Raw genomic sequence first — 20710 nt, 5'->3', positions numbered from 1 at the left:
TTTTAGTTGGAAAAACAAATAAAATATTTAATTAAGAAAATCAATATGCACAACTGACTGTCTCAAGGAAGTGTGAAATGCTACCCTGTGTCTTAACTCTGATCGATTCATCTCTGGGTATCAGTACCTTCATCTAGTCCAACCTCCTCATTCTATGGTTAAGAAAACTGACCCAGAGAGGCTAGCTCATGGTCCAAACTAGAAATTCTTGTTTTCTAACTCCAAATCTAGTACTTTTCCCATAACATCATTTCCTAAAGCATTATTTACTTAATTCTGTGTTGAACTTTCATCTTCTTTTCCATAATGCTATTGTAATTATCCTTGCACAAAGCAATGGGTGCAGTTTTTCTTGCTATTCAGAACAGAACTGTGAAAGAGGTAAAGCAATTCAACTCTGCTAATTAATGTATGAAATATAGATGGCAGAGAAATGCAATAAAAGTACTGATATCTTGAAGCATGAGATATTACTATTAAAGTAGGAAACTAAGATTAGGTAATGCTAATCATGCCACCTGCACACACCTAGTCAGTTAAAAGTTACTATTTTTTTAAATCTATTTTATTAGACAAGTGTTTTTGCAAATGTTAATTTTCTGTAACAGTCACTTTAACTAGTTACAAAATAAAATACCGAAAACTACATCAATGAGAATTTAATATATTTCTATATTCTAAGTTAAAAACTAAAATCCTTCATTTTCTTTGGGGAAAAATATTACTGAAAGTTACTAGGTAGAACACCACATACCATGGAATATGTTACTTAACTAGAGAGATCCCCATACAATTTAAGTCTTTTAAACTATAATGTGGAGACTATTTTTTTTTTGATACTGCTAAATGGAAATTTGTTTTATTGCTAAAAATAAACAAAACACAGGATCATATACTTTGAGCTGGAAAGTATCTTAGGCACCAACAAATTCAAACATTCACTTTAAAGATGAAGAAATTGAGGGTCAAAAGTGATTAAGTGACCTGCCTAGAGTTGCACAGCTAGTGATATCTAAAAGAAAGAGTCAATTCAGTATTCCTAACTTTCAGACTCAGTCTATACTTACCAACATATACCTAGCTAACATCTAACTATGATATTAAATAATTCTTATAATTCAAATGCAAGACAAATCCCTGTGAAGCTGACAGAACCCACCATAGTACAATATTACTATATGTCACCCTGAAATGCATTTTTTAAGAAAGAAGGAAGAGAATAAGTCTGAAGTCATGGAGATCCAATAGTGATTGTTAAATAAAAAGCCACTTACTGACATCTCCACCTAATAAGTTATATTTAGCTTAGAAGGAATTTAATAAATTAAAGATACTCGAAAAAGCTTTTGACAAAATACGGCATCCATTCCTATTAAAAACACTAGAGAGTGTAGGAATAAATGGACTGTTCCTTAAAATAATTAGCAGTATCTATCTGAAACCATCAATAAGCATTATATTCAATGGGGAGAGGCTAGAGGCATTCCCAATAAGATCAGGGGTCAAACAAGGGTGCCTATTATCACCACTACTATTCAATATTGTATTAGAAATGTTAGCATCAGCAATTAGAGAAGAAAAAGAAATTGAATGAATTAGAATTGGGAAGGAAGAGACAAAACTCACTCTTCGCAGATGACATGATGGTCTACCTAGAGAATCCCAAGAAATCATCTAAAAAACTACTGGAAACAATTAGCAATTTTAGCAAAGTTGCAGGTTATAAAATAAACCCCCATAAATCTTCAACTTTTCTATATATGTCTAGAAAGAAACAGTAGGAAGAGCTAGAAAGAGAAATCCCATTCAAAGTAACATCAGACAGTGTAAAATATTTGGGAGTCAAAGACAGACTCAGAATCTTTTTGAGAACAATTATAAAACACTTGTCACACAAATTAAATCAGATTTAAATAACTGGGCAAATATCAACTGCTCATGGATAGGTAGAGCTAATATAATAAAAATGACAATTCTACCAAAAGTAAACTATCTGTTTAGTGCCCTACCAATCAAAATTCCAAAAAATTAATGACTCAGAAAAAATTGTAAGTAAATTCATATGGAGAAATAAAAAGTAAGAATTGCCAGGAGCTTAATGAAAAAAAAAATGCAAACGAAGGTGGCTTAGCCCTACCTGATCTAAAATTATACTATAAAGCATCAGTCATCAAAACTGTTTGGTATTGGCTAAGAAATAGAGTGATGGACCAGTGGAATAGACTAGGTGTAAAAGCAAGAGAGGATTATAGTAATCTGCTGTTTGATAAACCCAAAGAGTCCAGCCACTGGGATAAAAACTCCCTCTTTGATAAAAACTGCTGGGATAATTGGAAGTTAGTATGGAAGAAACTTAGATTAGACCAACACCTCACCCTTTACCAAGATAAGATCAAATGGTTACAGGACATAGACATAAAAAACAATACTATAAGCAAATTAGAAGATCAAGGACTAGTCTACCTGTCAGATCTATGGAAAGGGGAACAGTTTATGACTAAGGAAGAGTTGGAGAACATCACTGAAAACCAATTAGATGATTTCAATTACATTAAATTAAAAAGCTTTTGCACAGATAAAACCAATGTAATCAAGATCAAAAGAAAAGTAGTATTTTGGGAAACAATCTTTACAATTAATGATTCTGACAAAGGACTCATTTCTAAAATATACAGAGAACTGAGTCATATTTTTAAAACAAAAAGCCATTCCCCAATTGACAAATGGTCAAAGGATATGCAAAGGCAATTTACAGATGAGATCAAAGCAATCCATAGCCACATGAAAAAATGCTCTAAATCATTAATTATTAGAGAAATGCAAATTAAAGCTTCTCTGAGGTACCACCTCACACCTCTCAGATTGGCCAGTATGACCAGGAAGGATAATGATCATTGTTGGAAGGGATGTGGGAAATCTGGGACACTATTACACTGTTGGTGAAGCTGTGAACTCATCCAACCCTTCTGGAGAGCTATTTGGAACTATGTCCAAAGGGCAACAAAAATGTGCAAACCCTTTGACCCGGCAATACCACTACTGGGTCTGTACCCTGAAGAGATGAGGAAAAAGAGTAAAAACATTACTTGTACAAAAATATTTATAGCAGCCCTGTTTGTGGTGGCGAAGAATTGGAAATCCAGTAAATGTCCTTCAATTGGGGAATGGCTTAGCAAACTGTGGTATATGTATGTCATGGAACACTATTGTTCTATTAGAAACCAGAAGGAACGGGATTTCAGGGAAACCTGGAGGGATTTGCATAAACTGATGCTGAGTGAGATGAGCAGAACCAGAAAAACACCGTACACCCTAACAGCAACATGGGAGTGATGTTCAATCTTGAAGGACTTGCTCATTCCATCAGTGCAACAATTGGGAACAATTTTGGGCTGTCTGCAAAGAAAAGTACCATCTGTATCCAGAAAAGGAGCTGTGGAGTTTGAACAAAGTACAAGGACTATTCCCTTTAATTTGGAGGAAAAAAACCCCAGCTATCTTATTGTCTGATATGATTTCTCTCTCATCACACCCAATTTGGATCAAGGTACAACATGGAAACCAAGTAAAGACTGACGGAGTGCTATCTGTGGGGTGGGGTGGGAAGCAAGATTGGGGGAAAATTGTAAAACTCAAATAATATCTTTAATAAAAAAAAGAACCCTCTTATAGTTATGAGCATTATTGAGATTAAATATATTAAGTGTTTGAACAAAAAAAAGATACTGGTTTACATGTTAAGTGCAGAAGACAACATTATTAATACTCAAGGTTAAGTCAAGCTTTTAAAAGAATTTTTTCTAGGCTGCAAAAAATTCTCTTTTTCATTTTTCATTATTGGTAGCAAAAACAAGTATAAAAGAAATTCTTAATCATTCCAATTCTTAATAATTCCATTAATTTTTAGCCATGAAATTCAGTAAAAAGATGAACTCATTTTTACAGTCTCTATTTTGAAGTTAATTTGAAAGGACCATACCTGAGATACTTGGCCTTGAACTTTTGTAAGCTGAGTTGATCTAATATTTAAAGAATGACTTCTTGTTACTGTTGACCCCAACAGGGATTTTCCATTCACTTTTTTTTCAGGATGACAACCTGCTGGTGGTCTCTTTTCAAGAAGCACAGCATCCCAAGGATCCTCTGCTATTAAAACTGGAGTATTTTTCTCTTCTACATGGTCCAGCACCTCTACATTATCCACTTTGGGCTTACTTAAAGGATCTAAGTCTAGCCAGTCAAATTTGCTGATATCCTCAGTCTTTGGAGACCCTTGTAGATTACTGACAGTAGTTTTCGTATTACTTATCTCCAAATCAGTTTTTGCTTTACCATTTTTTAAAAATTCTGAAGTGCTAGCTATTTTATCAAACAGTTTTGCCATTTCAGGGCTGACTGTTGGACGATAGATGGGTAAACTTCCTTGTGGATGAAAAGGTGCAGTAGGTGTCAAGGGGTATGAAATGTACGGGGATTGTCTTGGAAGACTTAAATAAATAGGTTCTGTAGATGGAAAAGTAGACATGCTTGGATTGAAGCCATTTTGGAATGCACCAGCCTGTTTACAGTAAACAGATGGATAAATAGAAGGTAAAGTGCAAGTGGATGGCCCAGGTAATCCAGGGGGCCACTGTCCTCTCTGAATAGTAGGTTGTAGATAAAACTGTGCTGAAAAGGAGGGGCTCAAGACAGGAGTAACTGGCATTGCAGGTGCTTTATTAGACTCAAAACTGTCATCCAGCAGTAGTTTCTCAAGTTCAGCATGACTTAGCTTTTCAATATCAATGTCTACAGCACTTTTGGGTGAATCTGATTCAGGGAACACCATAAGATCAAGGTCCTGTTTGATACGTATTTCTTGTTTTTGAGCAGTGTTACCTAACAATTCAAAGCCTTTCTTAGTTTCAACTACTTGTTTGTCCTTCTGCAGTTTTGCTAGAGCCTCAGCTTCCATCTGTAATGCTTCTTCTCTGTCCACATCTTTAGTTTTTGCTGGTCCCAAAGGTGAGGATGAACACTGCTTAAATCCATTGTTACTGGATAGCTGAGCCATGCTGTAAAAATGATGTCCATTTAAAAGGGCAAATCTATCTTCTAAATATATCTATCTTGTTGGTACTCAGGAAAAAACACCCAAATGCACCTGCAAAGAGGAGAAAAACTTCAATTAGGTTCTCAAAATTCATTTATTAATTTGGCAATATACTTAAATATAAAAAATTTTCACCTACTGTAGATCATGTGTAACCTTACCCTATTCTAAGACTCAGAGAACAACACAATCATTATTCAGGCAATCTTCTTGACTATTCACCTCCTTTCCTCAGTCATCTGTCCCCAATGTGTATTGCCTTTCCCTAATTAGAAGATCCTTAAGGATAGGAATTAACTCACTTTTATATTTGTATTCCCAAAGCCCGGGACACTATCAAGAAAATATTATCTAACCAATGTTTTTCACTCTTTCCTTTTTTCCTTCCTTCATTCCAGCTAAGACAAAATTAATTAAAAGTATTCATTGCGACTGATTATTCTGGGACGGCTAGGTGGCAGTGAATAGAGCACCAGCCCTGGAGTCCGGAGTACCTGAGTTTAAATCCAGCCTCAAACACTTAATAATGACCTAGCTGTGTGACCTTGGGCAAGCCACTTAACCCCGTTTGCCTTGCAAAAAGCTTTAAAAAAAAAGACTGATTATTCTGTGCAAATTAAAGCTTCTCTGAGGTACCACCTCACAACTCCCAGACTGGCCAATATGACCAGAAAGGGTAATGATCTTTGTTGGAAGAGTTGTAGGAAATCTGGGACACTAATACATTGTTGGTGGAGCTGTGAACTCAAACAACCTTTCTGGAGAGCAGTCTGGAACTATGCCCAAAGGGCAACAAAAATGAGCATACCCTTTGATCCAGCAATACCACTACTGGGTCTATATCCTGAAGAGATGATGAAAAAGGGTAAAAACATCACTTGTACAAAAATATCCATAGCCCTGTTTGTGATGGCAAAGAATTGGAAATCGAGTAAACGTCCTTCAATTGGGGAATAGCTTAGCAAACTTAGCATACATGGTATATGTATGTCATGGAACACTATTATGCTATTAGAGGCCAGGAGGGATGGGAATTCAGGAAAGCCTGGAGGGATTTGCATGAACTGGTGCTGAGTGAGATGAGCAGAACCAGAAAAACACTGTACACCCTAAGAGCAACATGGGGGTGATGATCAACCTTGAGGGACTCACTCATTTCATCAGTGCAACAAATTAGGGACAATTTTGGGCTGTCTGCAATGGAGAATACCATCTGTATCCAGAGAAACAACTGTGGAGTTTGAATGAAGTCCAACCAAGGACTATTACCTTTAATTAAAAAAAAAAAAAACTGGCATCTTATTGTCTGATCTTGTTATCTCTTATACTTTATGTTTCTTCCTTAAGGATATGATTTCTTTCATATCACACTCAATTTAGATCGATGTATAACATGGAAACAATGTAAAGACTGACAAATTGCCTTCTGTGGGGAGTGGTGGGGAGAGAAGTAAGATTAGGGGGAAAATGGTAAAACTCAAAATAAATAAAATCTTTTAATGGGGAAAAAAAAGACTGATTATTCTGCCATCAGTAGCAAGATGAATGAAACATATTAATTAAAGGCAGGGAAATTTGTTAGGCTACAGGCAACAATCCAGGTGAGAAACAGAGCCTGAATTAAGGCAGTGTTGGTGAGAAAAGGAGAGGACAGATGCAAAAGATATCATATAAAGAGAACTGAAACAATGTGACAAAAAGGTCAACATCTCCACAAAGACGGTAACTAGAGGAAAGAGAAAAATCTAACATTCTCACCTGAATATGTGTCTAATGAAATGTGAAAATTAAAAAGCCAAGGTAAGAGCGAGAGGTCCAAGGTATCCAAAGTAAACAACTGTTGTGTGTAATACTAATTTGAAAGGAATAGGGAAAAAGGCAGAAAAGCAGGATAGTAGTGGTAACCTATCAAAGTATGAAGCAGGTTAAGCCTAGTTCTGGGTTATCAGACAGGAATAATATGCAGGGTCAATTCTAAAAGGTGGAAAGATATTCCAAATACCAGAGAATAGTAGAAAGGCTCACAATAGGAAAAAGATCTGGTTAAAATAAGTACAGTTATTTCTCATTTTTAGACTTAAAGTAAAGGATTGTGAGATAAGCTAAAAAAAAAAACCTACCCATAGTACTGAGCTGCATAGCTTTGCTTCCCCTCACACAGATATCCCAAAAGATGAAAGTGAAAGCAGAAGGGAGGTGCAGAGAGACCTGGTTGACTAGAGACCACCATCATCACTTCCCTACTTCTTCCAAGGCTGTGTCCGGGGTTGTCCCACCTCTCTTCTTCCTCTATTCTGGCTAAATCATTCACATTACATTTGCCAGGTCTGAAGAATAGTTCACAAAATTGTACAGGAATTCCCTGGTGCTCAGATATCACCTTGACTATATTATCTTTCTTGGACTCTTGATGAGACTCCCAACAACAGGGTTACCTGGGATCTGAGGAATCTCGCATACCCTCCTCTCTTTCTCTCTATATATTTGCATTTACCTGTGTATATAGATTTTATTGACTCCATAGTAAAATGCACAGTCCTGCTTTAGAAAAGCATAGAAAAAAATTACACGAACTGATGCTGAATGAATCAAGCAGAACCAAGACAACATTGAACACATTAACAACATTGTGCAATGATCAACTATGATGAATGCAGCTCCTCCCAGCAGGTCAGAGATCAAGTACAACTCTGAGAGAGCTGCTATGGACAATGCCATCCACAACCAGAGGAAAAACTAGTCTGAATTCATACTGTGTTCACTTTTTTAAAAACTTCTTTTATGTTTTTCCTTCCTTTCTCATAGGTTTTCCTTTCCTCTTAATTCTAATTCCTCTTTCACAATATGACTAATATGTAAATATGTTAAGCATAAATGCACATATACAACTTTTATGTTCCATAGGTAGGAAAGAGTTAAAAGGGAGAGTGGTAGAAAAATGTTTAATTCATAAAATCTACAAATGGATGAATGTTGAAAATCATTGCATGTAATTAGAAAAATAAAATAAAATTTCAATAAAAAAAAAATGCAAGGTCCTGGAGGGTAAGAACTATTTTAGCTTCTGTCTATATCCCCAGCAACTACTAGTACAGTAGTATTCAGCACATAATAAGCTCTTAATAAATATCTGCTAATTAACTGATTCAATGTAAGATTTGGTGGAGGAGTCTGAAACCACAAGTGCTCCTTAATCTGATTCAACAGCACAAAACATTTTAATTTCTAGAACTGTCAAAACAGGAAACTAACTGATTTGAAAGTATAATTTCAGTCTTAATTGTCTGCCCTAAAGGCAAAATAACATATTACAGGTATTATAAATACTTGCACAAAAAATGGATGAAGTCCCATCAAGGATTCTTAACTTAGGATCCCTGATTGTTTTTGTTCTTACATTTTGATAACTATTTTGATAGCTGAGCTTTATCAAGGGGCAGGTAGGTAGCACAGTGAATATAGCACTGGCCCTGAGGTCAAGAGGACCTGAGTTCAAATTCTGCCTCAGACACTTAATAATTACCTAGCTGTGTGACCTTGGGCAAGTCCCTTAATCCCATAGTTTTGCAACACCCCCCCAATAAATAAATAAATTGACTTCATCTGTAATCCCATGTATTTAATTTCATGCACTTGAAAGTCTTGAGAAGACTTCACCAGACTGCCATGAGGGCCTAGGACACAAAATAGTTGATCTACACAGTGGAAAGTGATAAAATTACAAATTCAGAAAAAAGTCTAGAAAAGGAATAGCATCACTGTCATAGTACTACAAAGGGATAATTATCTATAGCCATTTCTAAGCAAACATTTCATCTCTCAGGAAATGTTTTCCTATGGAATGCATCCAATTTCACACTGGAAATCAACAAAAAAAATATCAGGATGTTTTAAAGCCAACTTTAATATTATTTTGAGAACTGAACTCACATTTTTTTTTAGGTTTTTGCAAGGCAAATGGGGTTAAGTGGCTTGCCCAAGGCCACACAGCTAGGTAATTATTAAGTGTCTGAGACTGGATTTGAACCTAGGTACTCCTGACTCCAAGGCCGGTGCTTTATCCACTGCGCCACCTAGCAGAACCCTCACATACCTTTTTGTGAAAAATGTACTCAGTACTGCCCTATCATCTCAAATGATAGAACAGTTGCCACCAAAAGATAGCACACCTTTTTTTTCATCAGTCTGGAATTTACTCTTGTGTTCAAAGACCTCAAAATGCACGTTTACATTTTTGCACTCTATAATATAAAACTTTTACAATTCTGAAAGACTTAATACTGATCAAGATCAACACTAATGACCAACCTCACTTTCTCCTCCAGAACCATCTGGATAAGAGGCGGTTAATTAAGTGACTTGTCAAGGTCACACAGTTAGTGTCAAGTATCTCTATTGTATTAAGTGTCTACATCTACCAGGCACTGTGTTAAAGTTCTGGGTATACACAGAAAGACAAAAAAAATAACTCCTGCTTCTCAAGCTCACAGTCTAACAAGGGAATAATTATGCACATCTCTGTACAAATTACATTGGAGAGTCCTGCAGAAGGTGAGACTTTAGCTGAGACTTCAAAGAAGCCAGTAGTCAGAGATGAGGAGGGACAATGCTCGAAATACTGGAGATAATGAGATGGGAGTTTTTGCTGCAAACGAGGAATAGCAAAGAGGCCTGCCACTGGGTCACAGAGTCCTGGAGGGGAATAATAAGAATGAAGTCTAAAAAGGTAGGAAGAAGTCAGGTTACCAACAGCTTTGAAAGCCAATGAGAGAAATCCTAGAAGTAATAATAGATCCCCTATGTATAATGAGATATGCATTTCAGAAAGTTCAATTTGACAGCTGATAGGCAGATGGAGTGAAGTGGAAAGTTTGAAACTTAGGAAAGACGACCAACCAGAATAGTTCAGGTGATGAGGGTCTGCACCCAAAAAGGTGGTCATGTCAAAGGAAAGAAGGGGACCATAATCTAATTGGACCTTAAATTGAAATATATCATATTTCTAAACTGTTTATCTTCAAAACAGACTTAAATTACTTTAAATTCTCATTACTACTATATGTTCAACACAGAATTTTTAAATGAAATCTTAAGACACCTATTTCTTTGAATGTTGTTTTGATTTTATTAACCTTCTTTGAACTACATTTATCTTTAAAAAACTAAACAAAACATGAGAGCTTCATAGAGGCCATCACAGGAGAGTAAATACACTGACTAAAAGTAATTCCATCTTGTCTAATATTGAAAAACAGTGAATGCTTATTATGCTTACAGTACCAGTCACTAGAGTATAACTACTTTTTTGTTTGCTTTTAACTTGTTTTACCAGGACAAATTAAATGTAGTTACAACTCAAAGAAAAAAAAAGATGCTATGAAGGTAGAAATGTCAAGATTTGGTAAGAGTTTGGCTACTGGGGATGAGAGTGAGAATTTAAGGATAATACCTATCAAGGGGGGCTGATATCTTCAACAGTATAAGGGAAATTAAGACAAGGGCAGAGAGTTCAAGGAGAAAGATGAAGAATTCAATTCTGAACAGTTCAATTTAAATTTAAAATTGTCCAGTTAAATGTGAACTATCTATAGGACAATCCAGTTAAAGATGTTTAAAAGAGTAGTTGGGGATGTAAATTAGGAGAGAAGTTAAGTTTGAATCTGAAAATCATCTATATATAGCTGATAACTGAAACCATTGGAGCTGAAGAGATCACGAAGTAAAACAGTTTAGAAAAAGAAAAGCATCAAGCCCAGGACATAGACTTGGGATAACCTCACAGTCAGTAGGCATGAAGTAGTAATAGATGAAGATTCAGCAAAGGAAAAAGAGTAAAAGTAGTCAAATGAGGAGGAAGTGATGCAAGAGAAAACAAACTCCCACTAAAAAAGGTAATGATTATAGGTACAAAATGAAACATAAATATATAAAAACAAGCAACATACAATGTGTTTGGGGGATGGGGGTGGGGACTGCAGAGAGGAAGAGTGAAGGTCATGACTGAGATTAAAAGAACAAAGAATAAAAGAGTATCAATAAAACTTTCATGACAAAATCATTTCTTAAATAAATCTTTTTTCCATTTCAATTCCTAAGTCACCCAGTTCCCACTGCCAAAGAAAAAATAAGATTATACTTATTGGCTATATTTAGATTTTTTTAAAATTCATACTATTTATTAAGCACTAATTATGTAACAAGCAAAATGATTAAGTAGAAATAGCACTGTACTTAGTAAAAAGACATTTCTGTGAATACTAGTTCTGAAAAAGTACCCAAAATAAATAAAAAGGAATAGAATTAAAGATACGAATGGAGGTGCAGTCTTGGCAAAAGGAAAGTCTTACCTCAATTTCTAAGACGAGTAAAAGAAAGCATGGGGGACGATGTGGAAAGGTATGGAATAGGGAAATAGTAAAGAAAAAGACATGCCACATGGTCTCATATTTTCTCAGTAAAGTAAAAGACTAAGAAATAATCTGAAATTAGCTACTCTGGAGAGAACGATAGAATCAATCAGTTAAGAACAAAACATCTACTACATGAATAACATGAATTCGTAATAGATCTAGATGGCAAATTCGTGTAACTTTCTCTTATAATGTTTAGTAGCTCTGGAATAGGAGCACACTAAGTGAATGATAAGCATGCTCCAGAGTAAAGGAATAACAGATAAACAAAGGCCAAGGGAGCAAAGAAGTCCAGGGTGATAGACAGTACCTTATGCACTTAAGTCAATTACAAGATGTAAAACTGAAGAGAAACAAGAGAAAACATGATCAAAGTGGGGAGGTGCTGCATACAGAATACGACAGAGGTCATTATCAGGTAGTCCATAGTAGTTAGGTGTTGCAAACTAATTTGTAATTTATAGTAACCTTAAAGTGAGTTTTAAAGTATATAGGAAGGAAATGAATAAGTATTTATTAAGTGCCATGTCAAGTGCTAAGGCAAGTCTTTTTTTTTAACCTTTTTTTATTTATTTAAGGCAATAGGGTTAAGTCACTAGTTCCAGGTCATAAAGCTAGGCAATTATTGTCTGAGGCCAAACTTGAACTCAGGTTCTCCTGACTCCAGGGCCTGTGCTCTATCCACTGTGGCACCAAGCTGCCCCTATGGCAAGTCTTTTTGCAAATAATCACTTCATTTGATCTCCTCAACAATCTTATGAGATAGGTGCTGTCTTTTGTCCCCATTTTACATTTGAGGAAAGTTAAGCAGAGTGACTTTCCCAGGGTAACACAGTCCACAAGCATCTGAAGGGGGATTTAAACTCAGGTCTGACTGCTAACCCAAGAGTCTATCCACTGTGCCATCTAGTTACCTTGATCTGTGGAGAAGATGATAAGGAAAGGACTGTATCCAAAATTCAGTAATAGTCATATCACAATTAATAAAGCAGTACTAAATACCCTAAAACACAATCAAGATTATCAAGATGAGATAATATTTTAAAGAATCAGAATGGTGTAACAGGATACTACTTAGAATCTGGGAAATTTATATCCAAATACTGCCTCTGATACTTACTAGACCTAGGTCAAAATCAAGTCTCTTAATTTCCCCTGACACTCCATTTCCTCTTTTGTAAAATGGTGCTGCCATTTGTCCGTCATTCTCAAAGAAGATATCAGGAAGGTGATGCCATGATATCCAGTGACCTGGATTTGAGTGAGGGGGTGCTGTGTTAAATCACCAGTCTCATTTTCTCTTCTGGAGCTAGCTGTCTGGGTGCAGCGGCCAGATAGAGATCAGGACTGGAGATGGCCCTGGATGAAGTGGGAGATCTTAACTTTTTAAAGCTAGATGTTTCCCAGATCACAGTCTGACTGAGACAGTGCCCATGAGAGGAGGCCAAGAGGTCAAGAACAACTACTTCCAAAAAAGAAAAAAAATGCTGAGAGCTTAAGACGTTAATTAATAGTTATAGTGCATATCTCATAGACTTGTTCATGAAACTCAAATGAGATAATATGTGCAGAGTGCTTTGCAAAGTTTAAGGCACAATATAAATGTCAACTTTTTTTTATGTGATCCAATATTTTACAACTGAGGACTTTTCAAAGAGTCTAAGAATTAAAAAGAAAATTCATTTTTGAAAGTGAATTTTCTTTTAATTCTTAGACTTTATATTGTCAGTTATAGTAAACTCTGTTGTTCACCAAATTCAATACTATAAAGTTACTGTGAAAAAGAAACACCAGAATTTCTGATGACTGTTCCACTATAGAAAAATGAATGGTCTTTCTCTGAGTAGGTCAATTGAATTTTAACTAATCCACAGAAAAAGTAACAAAACTAGGACTTAAAATCTATTATGCTATCAATGTTTGTTATACCGTACTTCTCCCCCATTCTAATTTAGTTGTTCCTTTGGTGAACCAAGTGATGCATGAAGAAATAATCCTAGCTACTGGAAAACAAACAATGAAATTATCAGCTATTTAACTTTAACATCAAGGCTCCTTGGCACAATTTCTACACAATTTCAGACATATAATGTCTATCTGGAAACAGGATTAAAGTAGTGTTTTCATAGTATATTTACAAATCTATAGTAGGATCTAATGTAGAGCTTCAACTATTTTTCATCTGTGATTTACTATTGTACCCCATTTTCATGAAAATAAAACTTCAGGGGCAGCTAGGTGGCATAGTGGATAAAGCACCAGCCTTGGAGTCAGGAGTACCTGGGTTCAAATCCAGTCTCAGACACTTAATAATTACCTAGCTGTGTGGCCTTCAACAAGCCACTTAACCCCATTTGCCTTGCAAAAACCTAAAAAAAAAAAAAAGAAAAAAAAAGAAAGAAAACTTCATATGAAGCCAAATATTTATCAGGAAATAATTTCCTGCATGCTTCTTCAAAATGATTATGAGAACTCTCAATCTAAACTGAGACAAAGTAAATGTAGCTGGTTTTTGACTAAGGATTATATAACATTTGCCAATTTTTTTCCCAACACAAAAGTGATTCAGTGAAGAGAAATCAAGAGTGTAGCCATTTTAAAATCTTTGGAAATAAGGCAATTAACAATATCCAGTTCAACTCTTAACCCCAAGACTTCAACTTCTATATAAGAACTCACTTTTGACAAAAATTGCCAATGTTCTCCTGGTTCTATATGGCAGAAACTAGGCATAGACCCACAACTCACACCCTATACACCAAGGTAGAAATGGGCAGAATTTAGACATGAAGGATAATACCATAAACCAATCAAGAGATCAAGAAATATTTTGTCAGATGTTTAAAGAGGTGAGTAGTGTATGACCCAAGGAAAATTACAAAATGGATAATTTTGATTCATTATATTAAAAAGGTTTTGTTCAAATAAAACCAATGTCAAAGAGTAGAAGGAATGCAGAAAGCTGGGAAACAATTTTGATATCTCCTTTCTAAAATATATAAAGAAATGAATCAAATTTATAAGGCTACAAGCCATTCACAATTGATAAACGGTCAAAGATATGAATAGGCAGCATTTCAAAAGAAAAAATAAAGCAATAAATAGTCATATGAACAAAATGCTCCAAATCATTATTGATTAGAGATATGCAAATTAAAACAACTCTGAGGTACCACTTCATACCTATCAGATTGGCCAAGATGACAAAAAAGAAAAATGATCAATGTTGGAGATAATGTAGGTAAGTTGAAACATTAATATACTGTTGGAGTTGTGAACTAATTCAACTATCCTGGAGAGTAATTTGAAACTATGCTCTAAGGCAATAAAACTATATATATACTTTGTCCCAGAAATACCAATACTAGGTCTATACAGCAAAGAAATCATAAAAAAGGGGGAAAGACCCATATGTACAAAAATATTTACATATCAGCTCTCTTTGTTAGTGACAAAAAATCAGAAATTGAGGGGATGCCCAGCAAGTGAGGAATGACTGTATTATTGTTCTGTAAGAAATTATGACCGGGGGCTGCTAGTGGCGCAGTGGATAGAGCACCAGCCCTGGAGTCAGGAGTACCTGAGTTCAAATTCGGCTTCAGACATTTAATAACTGCCTAGCTGTGTGACTCTGGGTGAGTCACTTAACCCCAATGCCTTAAATACATAAAATTAAAAAGAAATCATGACCAGTCAGATTTTAGAAAAGCCTAGAAAGACTTGAATGAACTGATGCAGAGTGAAGTGTACAGAAGAACCAGAAGAACATTGTATATGTTAACATCAACTTTGTGATGATGGATCCACTATGATGGATGTAGCTAATCTCAATAGTTCAGTGATAAAAAAAAAAAACTGAGGGATCTGTTATGGAAAATGACATTACATTCAGAAAACAAAACAAAACAAAATTATGGAAGCTGAATGCAGAGCGAAGCATACCAACAGTCACTCTAAAATTTCTTTTAGTTTTTTCTTGCTCTCTCATGCCCCCCCACCCCAAGTTCTAATTCCTCTTTCGCAACATGACAAATATGGAAATAAGTTAAGCAAAATGAAAATGTACTTTTACCAGATTGTTCATTCTCATGATGGGGATGAGGAAAAGGAAGGATGGTAGAAAAATGTGGAACTCATAACCATGCAAATGGGTGAATGTTGAAAACTACCTTTGCATGTAACTGAAAAAAGAATTTTTTTTAGTTTTTAAAAAAAAAAGAAATGAAGAGCAGGATGACTTCAAAAAAATCTGGGAAAACTGAAATGAAATCATGTAAAGTGAAGAGAGGAGAATCAGGAAAAGGTACAAAATAACAATAATATTCTAAGAATGATGAACCATGAAAGACTAAGCTACTCTGATCAATACAATGATCTAAAATAATTCTGAAGGGCTTATTATGAAAAATGCTATCTATGCATCTCCAAAAAGAGAACTGACAGTGTGAAGACATACTGAAGCATAATTTTTCACTTTATTTTTCTTCTTATTTTACCAGTATGGCTAATTTGGAAATATTTTGCAAGAATTCATGTTCCCATTTATCATCTTTTCAACAGCGGGAGAATTTGGAACTCAAAACTTTTTTTAAATGCTAAAAATAATTTGAGGGTTTTTTAAAGAAAAGCATAAAGTAACTTACCTTTTACATTTTGTATTTTCCTCCTTATCTTTTTTTTTTAAAAGTGATCACTGCCCTTTATCTACAGGCAAAATAATGTTTAAATTAAATCTCCTGCATGTAAAATGTTGTTTGAATGAAATTTTATAAAGCAAAAACCGTAGTACCTAAAGAATGTTAAAAGAAAAGCTTGGGGGCACCTAGGTCACGCAGTGGATAGAGCATCACCCTGGAGTCAGGTGTACCTGAGTTCAAATGCAGCCTCAAACACTTAATAATTACCTAGCTGTGTGGCCTTGAGCAAGCCACTTAACCCCATTTGCCTTGTAAAAAACTAAAAAAAAACTAAAAAATGTTTAAAAAATTTTAAAAAAGCTTAATAAAAATATGTGGAAAAGGAAATAGCATAATAAACTAGGCTTAGTTCACAAAGATAACAGGAATTATCAATACTTGCTCTCAGATCCCTTAAGTTTCATTTGAAAATTCTGTAGAGTTGACTTTTTCTTAACAAAGTAAATTGTGAGTTCTTCAAAAACATTACACTCTTCATAGTGTGAATTCCACATCTCCATATCTATACAGGCATGGCATGAAGAAAATACTAACAAGAAGCCGCATCATAAGCTATGATTCCTGTTACCAACATATACCATCAGAACACATTACGTGAACATGAGGAATTTCACTTGTCAAGTATATTTTTCAAGTCATAAAAAAATTTAAGTAAAATCTATAATAGGCTTTTAATCTGACAATTAGTAGACAACTTTTAGTATACTGTCTTCCTGTATTAAGAAATGTGAAGGGAAAAGATATGGAAAAACTAGCATCACTATCTTTTTATTTTATTTCTAAGGCTCAGAAGAGCTTCCTACATTATCTAGAATAGAAATATAATTAATGAATAAAGTTCTTGAGAATATGGCAGTCATAAACATTATATTCTAAAGTCAGTTCATAACAATAAAATGAACAGTCAAAATTACCCTTTCTTGACTCCCCTTAATATTACCGATACAGTTATAGTATACATGCTTTGTTCTATACCATATGACAGAGGCTTTATATCAAATCCTGACTGATAGAAAGACAAGGCGTCTAGTGAAGTAAAGTACCTAACTGTCCCCAGGGTAACAGTGTGAAGTGGGCAATTCTCTTTATTTTATGAATGATTAAGGCCAACCCAAGATAGCTTTGTTCTAAGAGAGAAACCTTTACCTTGCAAAAATTCTGCAGAGTTCCTAGTCCTTAAGCAAATGTGTCAAGCAAGCTGTTATGTACTCATATTTAGAGCCATTTCTAAGGTCAAGATCCTCTGAACCTTTGTAACAAGCTGGGTAAAGTGAAGTTAGCTAGTGACTGAGACTCTCCTAACTTTGGAAGAAGAACTGACTTTAAGGGTGGATTGTTTAGGCTGGGACAGGTACTCAGCAGAGTTAGAGACCTGGATAAGGGATTAAAGAGCTGGAAACTTAACAGCAACTTTGGACAAAAATCAGGATCTTTTTAAAAAACTATTATCCCAGTATTATTGGTTAGGCCTCAAATACAATGCAAGAAGTAACTTTCCCTGCACCAATTACTGGTTTTGTACATACTATTTTTAAATAGTCATTTCTTGGAGAACACTGAAAACAAACTAGACAATTTTGATTACATTACATTAAAAAACTTTTGCACAGACAAAACCACTGTAACCAAGATTAAAAGAAATGTAGTAAATTGGGAAGCTATTTTTACAACTAGTATTTCTTACAAAGGACTCATTTCTAAAATATACAGAGAACTGAGTCATATTTTTAAAAAAGCCATTCCCCAATTGACAAATGGTCAAAGGATATGCAAAGGCAATTTACAGATGAGATCAAAACAATCCATAGCCATATGAAAAATTGCTCTAAATCACTATTTATTAGAGAAATGCAAATTAAAGCATCTCTGAGGTACCACCTTACACCTCTCAGACTGGCCAATATGACCAGAAAGGACAATGATCAATGTTGGAAGGGATGTAGAAAAATCTGGGACACTAATACATTGTTGGTGGAGCTGTGAACTCATCCAACCTTTCTGGAGAGCAGTCTGGAATTATGCCCAAAGGGCAACAAAAATGAGCATACCCTTTGATCCAGCAATACCACTACTGGGTCTATATCCTGAAGAGATGATGAAAAGGGGTAAAAATATCACTCGTACAAAAATATTCATAGCAGCCCTGTTTGTGGTAGCAAAGAATTGGAAATCAAATAAATGTCCTTCAATCGAGGAATGGCTGAACCTGGTATATGTATGTGATGGAACACTATTGTTCTATTAGAAACCAGGAGGGATGAGAATTCAGAGAAGCCTGGAAGGATTTGCATGAACTGATGCTGAGTGAGATGAGCAGAACTAGAAAAACATTTATACCCTAAAAGCAACATGGGGGTTAATGATCAACCTTGACGGACTCGCTCATTCCATCAATGCAACAAACAGGGACAATTTGGGACTGTCTGCAATGGAGAATACCATCTGTATTCAGAGAAAGAAAGAATTGTGGAGTTTGAATAAAGACCAAAGACTATTACCTTTAATTTAGGGGGAAAAAAACTTATCTTATTATATAATTTTGCTATCTCTTAAACTATTTTTCTTCCTTAAGGATATGATTTATCTCTCATCACATTCAACTTAAATCAATGTATACTATAGAAACAATGTAAAGACTAACAGACTGCCCTCTGTGGGGGGGTGGGGGAGGGAAGCAAGATCAGTGGAAAAATTATAAAACTCAAAATAAATAAAATCTTTGTAAGATATTTTTCCACAGCATGAAGTTTTCAGAGAAGCACAACAAGACTTGCTTGAGGGGCAGCTAGGTGGAAAAGTGGATAGAGCACCAGCCCTAACTTCAAATTCAGCCTCAGACACTAATTACCTAGCTGTGTGACTTTGGGCAAGTCACTTAACCCCACTGCCTTGCAAAACAAATAAACAAAAAAAAAAAGACTTGTATGAATTGATGCAGTGAAGTAAGCAGAATCAGGACACAGTATGTGATAATGTTTACAATGAAAACAGTCTGATTATGAACTCTCCTCAACTGTAATGAACAATATTAGCCCAGAAAAAAACAAAAGAATTCCCTCTTTTCTACAATGAGGCAAGGGATTATGAGTATGAAATGTTATTAGAAGCAAGAATTTGTGATGATTTTGCTTAATTGCTTTTAACTGACACAAACAGTAGTTCAATAGTGGTAAGTAAGGGGAAATGTCAGGAAATGGCTGGTCTTGGAATCTGGAGGATGAGAATTCCAATCCAGCCTCAAGACATTTACTAGCTATGTGACCTTGGGCAAATCACTTAATCCTGATTGCTTTGCATCCAGGGCCATCTCCAGTCATCCTGATCCATATCTGACTACTGGACCTAGATGACTCTGGAGGAGAAAGTGAGTCTGGTGACTTGGCACAGGCCCCACCCCCATTCAAATCCAATTCATGTGCTTGCCATGGTATCACCTCCCTGATATTGTGGTCATCTTTGAGAATGAAAGACAAAATGTTCTTTTTGAAGTTTAGGCACTCCTTATCTTGCCCACAAAGAAAGTGTATCAGCCATTTATGGATTCAATTCCAATACTGATTGGCACAGAAGCTTTGACCTACTCCATCTCCTACCACCTGGGTCAGTTCACACCTACTTAGGCATCCTGGAGCCTTGGGGGAAGTATGAATAGGGAAGCTCTTTACCCATAAGGGTGTCAGACTCAATGTGGATACCTAATCAGCTTTAGCCCTCTTGCAGCTCAAAATTCCAGAACTCATGTGACCCATCATTTTCAGCCTATTTATCACCTGCCCTGGTAGCAAACAGGCCTGTGCATTGGCTAAATTCAGTTCTTGAGAGCAACACGTCTCTTTTAGCTGAACCAACACCTCCTTAGAGAAGTTGTTGCTTGTTGAAGTGTCATTTCAGAATGTCCAATTTTTTATGACTCCACATTTGGGGTTTAGTTGGCAAAGATATCAGGACTAGGGCAAACAGGGTTAAGTGACTTGACCAGGGTCAGAGAGCTAGTAAAGTCAGTTGTCTGAGGTCAAATTTGAAATCTTCCTGTCTTTAGCCCAACATTCTATCCACTGTGTCACCTAAATATACCCTGGAGGATGACTATTGCTAACATTATTTTTGCTAACAAATTTTATTGCTAACAAAATTTAAGTTAAAAATAAGACAAATAAATGAAAATGATTCTTAACTTCAACTCTTCACTGTCTATTACACCTCCTCCCACCTCCAACTGCTAATTAATTCTTTCTCTACATCTCTCACAACAGATTTCTTCTGTCTATTCCTTTAGCGCAAACACCCTAATTCAGGCCCCATCACCTCAGCACAGGACTACTGCAGTAATTTCCTAAGAGGTTTCTCAGTCTCCAATCTCTCCCAATCAATCTAGCCTTTATGCAACTATAAAATTGAGAACACAAGTTTAATCATGTCTGTCATTCTTTGAGGCAAGAAACATTTTAGTGTAGCTCACTGCTGCCTCTAGGCCACAATACAAATTCTTCTGTCTGACATTCAAAATTTTC

The 20710-nt window shown here is 35.7% G+C and overlaps 1 protein-coding gene across 3 annotated transcripts in view; it reads right to left on the bottom strand.

Moving 5' to 3' along the window:
* PIK3C2A (phosphatidylinositol-4-phosphate 3-kinase catalytic subunit type 2 alpha) overlaps window positions 1–20710 on the bottom strand; it is a 192084-nt gene that overhangs the window by 90184 nt on the left and 81190 nt on the right. For all 3 annotated transcript variants that reach the window (XM_074230187.1, XM_074230184.1, XM_074230185.1), the window contains one exon: window positions 3980–5143. In XM_074230187.1, the coding sequence (XP_074086288.1) occupies window positions 3980–5053 (1074 nt within the window). In that variant the 5' untranslated portion in view covers window positions 5054–5143. The remainder of the gene's footprint in view (window positions 1–3979; window positions 5144–20710) is intronic.

This window comes from Macrotis lagotis, chromosome 3 (genome assembly GCF_037893015.1).
Source record: "Macrotis lagotis isolate mMagLag1 chromosome 3, bilby.v1.9.chrom.fasta, whole genome shotgun sequence".
NCBI classification, from domain to species: domain Eukaryota; kingdom Metazoa; phylum Chordata; class Mammalia; order Peramelemorphia; family Peramelidae; genus Macrotis; species Macrotis lagotis.
Note: the sequence above shows the minus strand (reverse complement) of the source record. Positions and strands in the feature narration are given on the sequence as shown.